Source organism: Somniosus microcephalus, chromosome 5 (assembly GCF_052327205.1).
Source record: "Somniosus microcephalus isolate GS21.2 chromosome 5, FLI_Smic_1.0, whole genome shotgun sequence".
In the NCBI taxonomy this organism is placed as follows: Eukaryota; Metazoa; Chordata; class Chondrichthyes; order Squaliformes; family Somniosidae; genus Somniosus; species Somniosus microcephalus.
Genome location: NC_140991.1, coordinates 180166179 through 180181489, shown reverse-complemented (window position 1 = coordinate 180181489; position 15311 = coordinate 180166179). Strand labels below are relative to the sequence as shown.

General features: G+C 49.6%; 1 protein-coding gene across 1 annotated transcript in view; it reads right to left on the bottom strand.

Annotated features, from left to right (window-relative positions):
• The window catches only part of LOC147117455 (dynein axonemal heavy chain 11-like), a 224177-nt gene that overhangs the window by 2032 nt on the left and 206834 nt on the right, over positions 1-15311 (bottom strand). Inside the window, exon 22 of the mRNA XM_085988452.1 lies at positions 5899-6039. Within this exon, the coding sequence (XP_085844578.1) occupies positions 5899-6039 (141 nt within the window). The remainder of the gene's footprint in view (positions 1-5898; positions 6040-15311) is intronic.

Genomic DNA, 15311 nt, shown 5'->3' with positions numbered 1-15311 from the left:
TTACCCACGCAGGGTATACCGCCAGCAGACCTCCTATCTGACCATGTCTGCCGCGATGGGTGTTAGGAGGCTGCGATTCCGAAGGGAGGTGGTTGCAGACATCTGCCGGCTGCTTCAGAGAGATCTGCAGCCACAGCTGATGCGCAGGACCTCTCTGTCGGTGGCAGTGAAGGTGACGGTGGCTCTCAACTTCTATGCCTCCGGCTCCTTCCAATCTGCTACTGGGGACATCGCTAACATCTCCCAGTTCGCCGTGCATTGCTGCATCCGCCAGGTGACCGAAGCCCTTTTCAGAAGGAGACATCAATTCATCTCCTTCCCCATGACCCTGGACAAGCAGCAGCAGCGTGCAGTGGGGTTTGCAAGAAAAGCGGGCTTCCCCATGGTGCAGGGCGCCATTGACTGCACGCATGTGGCTTTGCGGGCACCTCTTGAGCATGCCGAGGATTACCGCAACCGGAAGGGCTACCATTCCCTCAATGTACAGCTGGTGTGTGACCACAGGTAGCGCATCCTAGCTGTCAATGCCCGCTTTCCAGGCAGCAGCCACGATGCCTTTATCCTGCGACAGACAACTGTGGCTGACATGTTCCAGGCACAGCCTCCCCCAAGAGGATGGCTTATGGGGGACAAAGGCTATCCTTTGTGTACCTGGCTCATGACCCCGCTCCGCGCGCCCACGACCCCTGCTGAAGAGGCATACAACGAGAGCCATCAAGCGACGAGGAACCTCATAGAACAAACAATCGGCGTGCTCAAGCAACGGTTCCGCTGTCTCGATCGCTCCGGGGGAGCCCTCCAGTATTCGCAGGATCGAGTCTCCCAATTCGTCGTCGTTTGCTGCATGCTGCACAACCTGGCTATCCGCAGGACTCAGGCACTGCCACCTCACGTTGGACCACCACCTCAGGAGGAGGAGCATGAGGACGAGGAGTACCAGCCCAGGAGGGACGCACAAGGTCCAAGGGCCGCCCGTCGGTGGCTTATTGAACGTCACTTCTAGGCCCCCTGTCGGAATGGCTTGTGCCAATGATAGAACATGATTGCAGCCGCTCCGCAAGCCCTCAGCCGGTTAAGGCAACAAACACTTCAAAGATCAAACGGACAATGTGAATGAATAAAATGCTTTATTGTACAAACTCTGGGCCCTTCCCACATGAAAACCAAAAACAGACGAAACCTCCAAAAAACACTCAAACACATTACTCGCTCCCACAACCTGCAGAGGATTAACAAAATAGGGCAACTAAAATGGCCGTCATTCTCGGCCTTCGTCCAAAACAAATCACATCATCGGCCTTCAAAAAACAAACATCCAATTCTCGGCCTCAAGAAACAAACACAAATGGCCACACATTCGACTATTTGGTCCGCTAGGGCGACGCCTTGGCCATCTTTGGGTGGCCCCTGCCCGCCCTGCTGCTCCGCCTCAAAGTAAGGCCATTGGCTGCTGCAAGGCTGGGGGCAGGCTCCTGAGGGGCACATGTCGTGACGGCAGATGCCCTTGGGGGTCGGCCTAGTCGAGGTCTGGCCGTCGAGCGGGCGGCTGTTGATTGCTGCAGCTGTGGCTGGCCAGCATCAGTCACTGCAGCAACTCCTGGCAGCTCCACTGGGGGACTGGCAGTGGCGGCTGGAGGAATGGCGGCAAGCTGGCGGATGGCAGGCGCTCGCTGGTCGCCTGAGACACTGGCACTCGCCCGGGCCAGCACTGCAGCATGCGCACCAATCTGCCGAGGGACAGACTGCTGTGCTGCTGCAGCGCGCCGGGTGCCCTGGCGATGCCTGGCTGACACAGCGAGTGTGGCAGCAGTGAGTTCCCGTGTTGACCTGTTCACTGACCGCATCAGAGCAGCCAGTGACTGGACGGCACCACTGATCACCTGGCCAGTCGCTGACAGAGCTGCCCCGAATTTCGCCCGACTCGCTGCCTGATCTGCCCGGTATTCCGCCCGACTGGTGGCCTCTGAGGGCCCGAACTCGGCCACACTCCGAGAGAGGGAATCGATGGACTCAGGCAACCGTGCCACTGCCGCCATGAGCTCCGTGTGCCGGCGCTCTGAGTCCGCGGACAAGTCTTCGAGGCGTTCCATCTCCTCGGCGAAGAGCATCTCCTGACTGGAGGCCGGACTCTCCCTCTGGGGAGAAGGCCGCCGAGCTGGCCGACCCTTCCTGCGTTGCTGGAGGCCGCTGGGCCCAGCAATTGGACTCCCCTCCCACGCTTCCCCCCTCTGGGGAGAAGGCCGCCGAGCTTCCACCCCCCTCCCGCCTTTCTGCAGCCCGCAGGTCCCAGGAGCTCCCCTCCCCTTCGACACTTCCGCCACGCTGCCCTCCAGGGAAGACGTGTCCCCTACATTGGCCTGGGTGGCCGCGGCTGAGGGTTCCCCTGATGGGCCGCCTTCCTCTTGCTCCTCCTCCTGCTCCTCTTCGGAGGGTCTGTCACTGGCAAGTTCAGGGACCTCCTCTTCACCATCTGAAAGCAGGAAGGCACAAGAGTAGCTTTAGAGTGAGGAGAGGGCATCAGTGCGGGATGCATGAGTGGTGGCATTCAGCGCATTGGTCGGACAGTGGCAAAGGATGTAGATCTGATGCGCAAGTGGGACGAGAGAGGTGCAAAAGGTGATATCCTTACCATTGCTGCCCAGAACAGGGTCGGCATCTCCACATGCAACGGGCCCAATCACCCGGCCACCCATGAGGCGCTCCACGCGATGTTGCAGGTCGGTGAGTGGCTGGATATGGGGTCGGCCTCCCCCGGTCGCAGTCCGGCTCTTGCGATTATTCACCAGCTTGGCCTGCAAGAGAAAGGACGGCCTCTAAGTACAGTGTGTCGCCGTGATCTTGTGTGCACTGCCTCCCATGGTGGAATAGCTTGGCCAGTGTGTCGCCATGATCTGGTGTGCACTGCCTCCCATGGTGGAATAGCCTGGCCAGTGTGTCGCCATGATCTGGTGTGCACTGCCTCCCATGGTGGAATAGCCTGGCCAGTGTGTCGCCATGATCTGGTGTGCAATGCCTCCCATGGTGGAATAGCTTGGCCAGTGTGTTAAGTGCAGAATGTGCAATTGATGCTCATGCCTGTCCCATAGCTGCTGGATGAAGGCTGGCCATTAGAGCTTTCAGGTCCCTTTGCCCATAATGTGAGGTGCACATGCAAGGATGAGGAGGTCACTGGAAAGGGTACTCACCCTGACAATGCGTGTGAGGTCATTTAACTTTTTGCGGCATTGGGCACCGGTCCTGGGGACGTCGCTGTTGGCTGACAGCTTGCTGGCGACATGCCTCCAGGCTCTCCTGTAGACGCGGACCGTCGCCTTCTTGCCATTGTCCGGGTACAAAACATGGCGCCTCTTCTCCACAGCAGCAAGCAGCACACTCAGATCGCGCTCTGAGAAGCGCTGCACACGTTCACGGGCCTTCTCCATGTCTTCAGGCGCTATTTGGGTCCAGCAGCAGTGTTCAGGCCTAGCTGGAGGGCTCCACTATCCAGGGCGTGGCAGCAGACACAGTCGACCCTTCCCCCTTAAGAGCTGGCCGGCGCCAGGGTGTCTGCTGTCAATGACGAGATGGCCGCACCTGCGCTGCGCCCGGCCTCGGCGCTATCGATCACCACCTCCGGCTTAGCGCCCAAAGAGAGGCGTCCAGCAGCAGTTTTAGCGCTCGCCCGAACTCCTAGGGCGAAGCTAATGAATATCGGAGAAGTGGCATCGATTTGGCGGCGGCCGCAAACTTTAGCGGACGCCCCACTTTAGCGCCCCAAAAGTGGCGTCAATGAATTTCTAGGCCCAGGTTTCTCCAGTCCCTTCTCACACTCAGACCCCCAGACAATAGGGATCAGCCTTGTAGCTCTTTGCAGTGCCTTCAGCACTCGAATGTATCCTTTGTGTCTTGATGACTAAAACTGCAAGTCTGGTCTAACTAGCGCATTGTACTACTTTCCTCTGACTTGTATTTACAATTTTGGTAATGTAGTTCAACATCCTTTGGCTTTGCTGATTTAGTTTAAGTATTTATTGGTTGTATCAGGATAATATTCTAGTAATAGCATCACTATAGACACTCCAGACCTTACTTCCTTTCAAATAAGCATTTGTTTTAGCATCACCATGTGAACTGAACTGAAAACCTGTCAACAAAGAACACATAAACTAATTTGTAACCAAGGTAATAAAGACAATTTTCTTTCCATTACTTTATATGACACTAGCTGAAGTGCCCGGCGGTGCCGAGGCTTTTTCGAGGGCATGTTGTTGTTGGAAGAGAGAGAGAGAGAGCGACTGGGGTGGGGGGGGAGAGAGAGAGAGAGAGAGAGAGCGCGACTGGGGGGGGAAGAGAGAGAGTGACTGGGGGGGGAGAGAGAGAGAGAGAGCGCGACTGGGGGGGGAAGAGAGAGAGCGACTGGGGGGTAAAGAGAGAGCGACTGGGGGTAGAGAGAGAGCGCGGGTGGGGGGAAGGGAGGGCGGGGGGGAAGGGAGGGCGGGGGGGGAAGGAAGGGGGGGAAGGGGGGAAGGGAGAGCGGGGGGGGGCGGGGGGGGAGTGAGGAAGGGAGGGCTTGAGGCTGAGAGACAGGCACGGCCACGCCCGGTTGCCGGGGTAACCCTGCCGCGCCGCCCCGCAGCCCCGCACTGCCGAGAGCCCAGCTCTCCGAGCCCCGCCCCCCCCGGCCGAGAGCCGCGCTCTCCGAGCCCCGCCCCCCCCCCCAGCCGAGAGCCGCGCTCTCCGAGCCCCGCCCCCCCCCCCCCGGCCGAGAGCCGCGCTCTCCAAGCCCCGCCTCCCCCGGCAGAGAGCTGCGCTCTCCAAGCCCCCCCCCCCCCCCCCCGGCCGAGAGCCGCGCTCTCCAAGCCCCGCCCCCCCGGCCGAGAGCCGCGCTCTCAAAGCCCCGCCCCCCCCGGCCAAGAGCCGCGCTCTCTAAGCCCCGCCCCCCCCCGGCCGAGAGCCGCGCTCTCCAAGCCCCGCCCCCCCCCGGCCGAGAGCCGCGCTCTCCAAGCCCCAGCCGGCCCGCACTCCCGTTGCCGGGGTAACCCGATCCGCACTCTCGAGAGCCCCACCCCCCCCCCCCCCGCCCGAGCCGAGCGCGGAACAGAGTCTCACCTGCTCCTGCTGCGCGCGCACCCTGACCCTCGTGGCTGACGCCGTTGCCCGGGTAACGTGACACGGCGGGGGGGGGGGGGTGGTGGTGAGGAGCTTAGCAGCAGCCCAGTTACCTAGCTCGGGCCTGGCTGGGCAAGAAAGGCCCAGCTTTCAGGCCTAAGAAAAAAACGGGCAAAGGTAGGAAAAAGAATGTTCAGGTGAGATAAAATATTTACAAATGAGTGATTTATTTTAAAAGAATTTAATAAATTGAATTTTATTTTGCTGGAAATGTATATTTGAAAAGAAAGACGCAGAAAGCAGGAAAAAGAATGGAAGCAAGATGGCGGCTACTCACCTCGGTTCAGAACGATGAGGCCCGCCCACGCACCGATTGGTCGACCGTCAGGTGACCAAAGCGTAGGATTGGCCAATCGTCCCGTCACTCGACCGTAGGAGGGCCCGGCCGCACGCGGCAGCAAGCCGCCGTACGATTGGTCGACCTCGAGGTCACTCTGTCACTAATGAGCAGATAATGAGATGCTAATGAGCGGAACGTTGAAGGTTTTTCAGATACCGCGGGCGCGATTTTAGCCCGGCCGAAACGTAAATACGCTTAAAACCGTCTCGGAAGCGTAAGCTTTCTTTGGAGGTAACGCGTGCGTAGGTACGCCCTGTAACTTTCGAGCGCATAGCCCGACAGATGCACAGGCGATGACAGACAGAATGACAGACAGACAGACAGACAGATCGACCGATTTATACATATAGATATAATTTAAAGGTGTTTTTAGATTCCAACTTTGTTAAAATATAAATGTTTACATCTACCTTCTAAGAAGAGTCCATGAAAGTAGGCACCTTCTCTCGGTGGATGACTATAATCCTCTTTGGTCTTCTTGGTGACATCCACAGTCAGGCACATCTTATCCAAAGGCCACTCATTCTTTCGGGCCATGCTCTGCATAATTGCTTAAGAATTTTACAGAATTAGTTGTTTCCCTCCCCCACAACACAGATGTCATAGTCATATTACGGCACAGAAGGGGGCCATTTAGCCCATCGAGTACATGCTGGCTCTCAGTAGAGCAATCTAGTCAGTCCTATTCTCCCGCTCTCCCAGTAGCCCTGCAAGTTTATTTCCCTCAAGTGCCTATCCAATTTCCTTTTGAAATCATTGATCGTCTCCGCTTCCAACACCCTCATAGGCAGCGACTTCCAGGTCATTACCACTCGCTGCGTAAAAAAAGTTCTTTCTCGCATCCCCCCTGCATCTTTTGTCCAAAACCTTAAATCTGTGTCCCCTAGTCCTTGTACCATCAGCTAATGGGAACAGTCTTTCTGTCTACCTTATCCAAACCTGTCATAATCTTGTACACCTCTATCAAATCTCCCCTCAACCTCCTTTGCTCCAAGGAGAATGACCCCAGCTTCTCCAACCTAACCTTGTCGTTAAAATCCCTCATCCATGGAACCATTCTGGTGAATCTCCTTTGCACCCTCTCGGACCTTCATATCCTTCCTAAAGTGTGGTGACCAGAACTGGATGCAATACTCTAGTTGTGGCCTAACCAGAGCTTTATAAAGGTTCAGCATAACTTCCCTGCTTTTGTACTCAATACCTCTATTTTATGAAGCCCAAGATCCCATATGCTTTGCTAACTACTCTCAATATGTCCTGCCACCTTCAAAGATCTATGCACATTAACTCACAGGTCCCTCTGTCCCTGCACACTCTTTAGAACTGTACCATTAAGTCTATATTGCCTCTCCCTACCCCTTCTGCCAAAATACATCACCTCACACTTCTATGTATTTAATTCCATCTGCCACTTGTCTGCCCATTCTGCTAGCCTATCTATGTCCTGTTGCAGTTGATTGGTATCCTCACTGTTTGTCACACCTCCAAGTTTGGTATCATAGGCAAATTTTGAAATTTTACTCTATTCAAATGTAATTTTTTAAATATATATATATATATAAAAATCTAAAAAAGCAGTCCTAGCACTGACCCTTGGGGAACACCACTGTCTACCATCCACCAGTCTGAGAACAACCATCTACCACGACTCAAAAAGGGTTTCGACCCGAAACGTCGACTCTAATTTCTCTCCACGGATGTTGCCTGGCCTGCTGAGTTTTTCCAGCATTTTCTGTTGTTATTTCGGATTTCCAGCATCTGCAGTATTTTGCTATCGTACCACGACTCGCTGTTTTCTGTCCTTAAGCCAATTTCTTATCCAAGCTAACACTGACCCACCTATTTCATGAGCCTCAATTTTGTTAACCAGCCTTTTATGTGGTACTATGTCAAACGCTTTCTTAAAATCCATATAGACAACATCAACTGCATTCCCTTCATCAATCTTCTGTTACTTCATCAAAAAATTAAATTAGATTAGTCAAACACAATCTTCCTTTTACAAATCTGAGCTGGCGCTCCTTAATTAGCTTAAACTTCTCCAAGTGCCTGTTAATTTTTTCCCTGATTATTGTTTATAAAACCTTACCCACCACTGATGTTTAACTGACCAACCTGTAGTTACTAGGATTGTCCTTACACCCTTACACCTGAAAGAAATCAGTATTTGTAGGGAAATAGTGTTAGGAAACTTGATGAGACTGAAGGCCGATAAATCCCCACGGCCTGATAATCTACATCCCAGGGTACTTAAGGAAGTGGCCCTAGAAATAGTAGATGCATTGCTGGTCATCTTCCAGAACTCGATAGACTCTGGAACAGTACCCATGGATTGGAGGGTAGCTAATGTTACCCCACTATTCAAAAAGGGTGGTAGAGAAAAAGCGGGGAATTATAGACCGGTAAGCCTGACATCGGTAGTGGGGAAAATGCTAGAGTCCATTATAAAAGATGTAATAGCAGAGCACTTGGAAAGCAGTGACAGGATCGGACAAAGTCAACATGGATTTACAAAAGGTAAATCATGCTTGACTAATCTACTGGAATTTTTTGAGGATGTAACTGGTAAAATAGATAAGGGAGAACCAGTGGATGTGTATTTGGACTTTCAGAAGGCTTTCGATAAGGTCCCGCATAAGAGATTAGCGTGCAAAATTAAGGCACATGGGATTGGGGGCAAGGTATTGACTTGGATAGAGAACTGGTTGGCAGATAGAAAGCAAAGAGTTGGAATAAACGGGTCGTTTTCCGAGTGGCAGGCAGTGACTAGTGGGGTACCGCAAGGATCGGTCCTAGGACCCCAGCTGTTCACAATATATATTAATGAGCTGGACGAGGGAATTGGATGTAATATCTCCAAATTTGCAGATGACACAAAGCTGGGTGGGAGGGTATGCTGTGAGGAGGATGTCGTGAAACTCCAGTACGATTTGGACAGGTTGGGTGATTGGGCAGAAACATGGCAAATGCACTATAATAATGTGGATAAATGTGAGGTTATCCACTTTGATGGCAAAAACAGGAAGGCAGATTATTATTTGAATGGCAATAGATTGGGAGAAGGGGAAGTGCAACGAGACCTGGGTGTTCTTGTGCACCAGTCGCTGAAGGTAAGCATGCAGGTGCAGCAGGCGGTTAAGAAGGCAAATGGTACGTTGGCCTTCGTAGCAAGAGGGTTCAAGTACAGGAACAAGGATGTCTTGCTACATTTGTACAGGGCCTTGGTGAGACCGCACCTTGAATATTGTGTGCAGTTTTGGTCGCCTTACCTGAGGAAGGTCGTTCTTGCCATGGAAGGAGTGCAGCGAAGATTCACCAGGCTGATACCTGGGTTGGCAGGAATGACGTATGAGGAGAGATTGTGTCGATTGGGCTTATACTCACTGGAGTTTAGAAGATTGAGAGGGGATCTCATCGAAACCTATAAAATTTTGTCAGGCCTGGACAGACTAGATGTAGGAAGGATGTTTCTGATGGCCGGGGAGTCCAGAACCAGGGGTCATAGTCTAAGGATAAGGGGTAAGCCATTTAGGACTGAAATGAGGAATTTCTTCACCCAGAGAGTGGTGCACCTGTGGAATTCTCTGCCACAGAGGGCGGTGGAGGCCAGTTCATTAAATATATTCAAGAAAGAGTTGGATATATTTCTTAAGGCTAAAGGGATCAAGGGATATGGGGAGAAGGCAGGGACAGGGTACTGAAATTGGATGATCAGCCATGATCTCATTGAATGGCGGAGCAGGCTCGAAGGGCCGAATGGCCTACTCCTGCTCCTATCTTCTATGTTTCTTGAACAAGGGTGTCACATTTGCCACTTTCCAATCCTCTGGCACCTCCCCCGTATCTAGGGAAGACTGGAAGATTATGTTAAGCCCTTCCGCTATCTCCACCCCCACTTCCCTTAGCAACCTGGGATGCAAGTCATCTGGACCAGGCGAATTATCCACTCTAAGCATATCCAGCCTTTCCAGTACATCCTGCCTATCAATTTTCACCCCATCCATTATCTCTACCATCTCGGCTTCTACTGATATTTTGTCAGCATCCTGTTCCTTAGTAAACACTGATACAAAGTACTCATTAAGTATTCTAGCCTTGCTCTGCGCCTCTAAGCATATATCACCTTTTTTTGTCCCTAATAGGCCCCACCCCGCCTCTTATTACTCGCTTACTATTTACATGCCGGTAGAAGATTTTTGTGTTCCCTTTTATGTTAACTGCCATTCTATTCTCATATTTGGCCTGGTTCTCACTTGAAGAATTCATCTGACATACATATTCTCTATCTCCCTCGTCATCATCCAATGAGCCCTGGCTTTGGTTCCACCACCTTTCCCTATTGTTGGAATGTACCTAGCCTGAAACATTTCCTTAAAGATCACCCATTGTTCCGTTACAGTTTTTCTTGTCAATCTTTGGTTCCATTTTACCCTGGCTAGATCCCCTCTCATCGCATTGAGGTTAGCCCTCTTCCAATTTAGAAGTTCTACTTTAGATTGTTCCTTGCTCTTCTCCATTACTAATCTAAACCTTATGATTCGATGATCACTCTTACCCAAGTGTTCTCCCACAGACACTTGGCCCCTCTCATTCCCCAGCACCAGATACAGCAACGCCTCCTTCCTAGTTGGGCCAAGGACATACTGGTCAAGGAAGTTCTCCTGAACACATTTGAGAAATTCCTCCCCCTCCTTTCCCTTTACTCTAACATTATCCCAATCGAAATTTGGGTAATTAAAGTCCCCCAATTTCACCACTCTATAGCTCTTGCACATCTGTGATTTCCCTGCAGATTTGCTCCTCCATCTCTCACTATTTGAGGGCCTATAGAATACCCCCAATAGTGTGATCATACCCTTTTTGCTTCTCAACTCTAACCAAATTTATGTCCTAACCCCCTCAAGGACATCCTCTCTTTCCAACACTACAGTAACATAGAAGATAGGAGCAGGAGTAGGCCATTCGGCCCCTCGAGCCTGCTCTGCCATTCAATGAGATCATAGCTGATCATCCAAGTTCAGTACCCTATCCCTGCCTTCTCCCTATATCCCTTGATCCCTTTAGCCTTAAGAAATATATCTAACTCCTTCGTGAATATATTTAATGAATTGGCCTCAACTGCCTTCTGTGGTAGAGAATTCCACAGGTTCACCACTCTCTGGGTGAAGAAATTCCTCCTCATCTCTGTCCTAAATGGGCTACCTCTTATCCTTAGACTGTGACCACTGGTTCTGGACTCCCCGGCCATCAGGAACATCCTTCCTGCATCTAGTCTGTTAGAATTTTATAAGTTTCAATGAGATCCCCTCTCATTCTTCTAAACTCCAGCGAGTATAAGCCCAATCTCTCCTCATACGTCATTCCTGCCATCCCAGGAATCAGTCTGGTGAATCTTTGCTGCACTCCCTCCATGGCAAGAACATCCTTCCTCAGATAAGGTAACCAAAACTGCACACAATACTCAAGATGTGGTCTCACCAAGGCCCTGTACAACTGCAGCAAGACATCCTTGTTCCTGTACTCGAACCCTCTCGCTACGAAGGCCAACATACCATTTGCCTTCTTAACCGCCTGCTGCACCTGCATGCTTACATTCAGCGACTGTTGCACAAGGACACCCAGGTCTCGTTGCACTTCCCCTTCTCCCAATCTATTGCCGTTCAGATAATAATCTGCCTTCCTGTTTTTGCCACCAAAGTGGATAACCTCGCATTTATCCACATTATACTGCATCTGCCATGCATCTGCCCAATCAACCAACCTGTCCAAATCATCCTGGAGTTTCTCGGCATCCTCACAGCACACACACACACCCAGCTTTGTGTTGTCTGCAAACTTGGAGATATTACATCTAGTTTCCTCGTCTAGATCATTAATAGATATTGTGAATAGCTGAGGTCCTAGGACCGATCCCTGCGTTACCCCACTAGTCACTGCCTGCCACTCGGAAAAAGACCCGTTTATTCCAACTCTTTGCTTCCTGTCTGCCAACCAGTTCTCTATCCAAGTCAGTACCTTGCCCCCAATCCCATGTGCCTTAACTTTACACGCTAATCTCTTATGCGGGACCTTATCGAAAGCCTTCTGAAAGTCAAAATACACCACATCCACTGGTTCTCCCTTATCTATTTTACCAGTTACATCCTCAAAAAATTCCAGTAGATTAGTCAAGCACAATTTACCTTTTGTAAATCCATGTTGACTGTCCGATCCTGTCACTGTTTTCCAAGTGCTCTGCTATTACATCTTTTATAATGGGCTCTAGCATTTTCCCCACTACCGATGTCAGGCTTCGTTTTCTCTCTACCACCTTTTTTGAATAGTGGGGTAACATTAGCTACCCTCCAATCCATGGGAACTGTTCCAGAGTCTAGAATTTTGGAAGATGACCAGCAATGCATCTACTATTTCTAGGGCCACTTCCTTAAGTACCCTAGGATGTAGATTATCAGGCCCTGGGGATTTAACGGCCTTCAATCCCGTCAATTTCCCTAACACCATTTCCCTACAAATACTGATTTCTTTCAGTTCCACCCTCTCATTAGACCCTATGTTCCCGACATCTCTGGGAGGTTATTTGTGTCCTCCTTTGTGAAGACAGAAGCAAAGTATGTATTTAATTGGATCTGCCATTTCTTTGTTCCCCATTATAAATTCCCCTGATTCTGACTGCAAGGGACCTATGCTTGACTTCACCAATCTTTTTCTGGCCAATTTATATGTCCTCTCCTTGGATCTTATGCTATCCCTAATTTCCCTTGTTAGCCACGGTTGATTCACCTTTTTCGTTTTATTTTTATGCCAAACAGGGAACAAATTCTGTAGTTCATCCATGCAATCTTTAAATGTTTGCCATTGCCTATCCACCGTCAACCCTTTGAGTAACATTCCCCAATCAATGCTACCCAACTCGCGCCTCATACCATCGTAGTTTCCTTTATTTAAATTCAGGATCCTAGTCTCTGAGTCAACTACTTCACTCTCCATCTTAATGAAGAATTCTATCATATTATGATCGCTCCGCCCCAAGGGGCCTCGCAGAACAAGATTGCTAATTATTCCTTTCTCATTAAATAATACCCAGTCTTAAGATGGCCTGATCTCTAGTTGGTTCCTCGATATATTGGTCCAGGAAACCATCCCGTATACACTCCAGGAATTCCTCCTCCACAGTATTGTTACTAATTTGGTTAGCCCAATCTATATGTAGATTAAAGTTACCCATGATAACTGCTGTGCCCTTATTGCACGCATCTCTAATTTCCCGTTTAATGCCATCCCCAACCTCAGCATTACTGTTTGGGGGTCTGTATACAACTCCCACTAACGTTTTCTGTCCCTTGGTGTTTCTCAGCTCTACCCATACAGATTCTACACCATCAGAGCTAATATCCTTCCTTACAATTGTGTTAATCTCCTCTTTAACCAGCAATGCTACCCCACCTCCTTTTCCTTTTTGCCTGTCTTTCCTGAATATTGAATACCCCTGGATGTTGAGTTCCCAGCCCTGGTCACCCTGGAGCCATGTTTCTGTAATCCCAATCATATCATATCCGTTTACATCTATTTGCGCAGCTAATTCATCCACCTTATTACGAATGCCCCTCGCATTAAGACACAAAGCCTTCAGGCTTGTTTTTTTAACACTCTTAGACCTTTTAGCATTATTATTTACTGTGGCCATGTTTGATTTAAACCCTTGATTACTCTTGACTGTCACTTTTGCTTTTCTCCTTCCTGTCTTTTGCTTCTATCCTTGTTTCCCTTTCCTCTGCCTCCCTGCACAGGTTCCCAACCCCTGCCATTTTAGTTTAATCCCTCCCCCACAGCACTAGCAAACCCTCCCCCTAGGACATCGGTCCCAGTCCTGCCGAGGTGCAAACCGTCCATTTTGTACCGGTCCCACCTCCCCCAGAACCGGTTCCAATGTCCCAGGAATTTGAATCCCTCCCCCTTGCACCATTCCTGCCACCCCACCTCCCTTCATTCCTTCCCTATCTTTTCTGAACACCTTGCATCCGTGAATATTAAGCACCCAGTCCTCACCACTTTTAAGCCACGTTTCCGTTATTGCCACTACATCATATTCCGACACGACTAATTGTGCTTGTAGCTCACCAACCTTATTCACCACACTGCGTTTACATACATGCATTCCAAAACTATCTTTGTATTCCTTGTAGTCCTTCTTGGTCTGCTCCTATCTAATATGGTACTACTTCCTTATCTAGTACTATCCAGTACTATAAGGGCACGCTTGCCCCATATAAGTGAGTCATCTTGAGTTAAATAAGATTTCTTCTAGCTAACCTGCATCTCTAACCTCTGTCGTAGTGAAGGCCCTCACTACTTCCGTTTTAACAAATCCTGACTGGCCATGTGTCTGTTCACTTTCCAGTTCCCACAGAATGTTGGGGCCTGGTCCCTGACTTTTTACCCCATCCAGGGGTTGGTCAAAAGAGCTGCTATTCAAACTGCTACTGCACCACTTCCCTTTGAAACTAACTTCATGCAAAGCTCAACAGGAAGGGACATGCTACTCCTCTACAGCGTGAATGTGTTGGGAGCCCCAGGATGAGGTAACAGCTCCCCTATTATTCCTGCGTGCCCTGGTTAACACATCAAATGTCTGCAGCCTGTGGCCTTCCTTTTCATACCTGTACAAGTTTTCTTTCAAACCCTTACTCAACTTTTAAAAATAATTTTTTCCCCCCAAAACCTTTGTGGAAAATGGTCATAAAAATCCCAAAATGTGACGATGTTACATAACTAAAAGCAGAACTACCTCCTGCAAACAATTGCCCAAAACATCCATTGAGCAATGAGCAAGCGGAGTCCTTAGCCTAGAGTTATAGGGTTGGCCAGACTGCAGATGCAAAGAGAATGTTTGAATTGCAATCCAAGAGTTTTTGCCACACGCCATTGTCGTTCAAAGTTTTATTGCCAAAGCAGTTTGATGAGTAGCCAGGGGTACACAGCCATATTAGTTGATAGCATGCCTGGCGGTAGGTCCCTTTTAATATGCAGCTGGCCACATCGTATGGGTTAACGGGAAGGTAAGGCTACTGACTCCATTTTGAAGCTGTTACTGTGATAATGCCAAGCAAGTCAAGTGAAAATTGACCCCATGCTGACTTTTATTTTGCTAAAATGAGTGAATGGAGGAAATTTTACTCCAATGACATAGCAACAACATGTCACGTTGAAAAATGTCACTTTTTCAGCACAATGCACTATTTCTTGATCATGGATGGGCTGGTGATTTGTTCCCAGGCATTAGAATAAAATCAATGTGTCATGGGAGTTGTTTAATTCCAATGTTTCCTCAGTGCCGATGTTCCTTCAGTGAAGCACCACTGAGCATATCTGGTTCTTACTGTGCTTGTCTATCTTGTTCTGATGTGGGTAATATAGTGCAGCTATTCCTTACAAGTACATTTCCTGAAGTTCAGGTAAATTTGGTAAATGTTTAAGTGACAAACATTTCAACAGTTCTGTCAGTGATTGTAATTGGACTACTGCATTTTGTACAATATTTAAAGCAGTTGTTGGTGCAGATATACTGACGCATCTACGTAGATAATTTGTTTACAAACTCGCATTATGTCCCGTTCACCCATAGCCCCTGTGCTCGCTGACTTACACTGGCTCCCAGTCTGTCAACACCTTGATTTTAAACTTTTCATCCTTGTTTTCAAATCCCTCCATGGCCTCGCCCCTCCCATCTCTAACCTCCTCCAGCCCTGCAACCCTATGAGATCTCTGCGCTCCTCCATTTTTGGCCTCTTGCGCATCCCCGATTTTCTTCGCTCTACCATTGGCG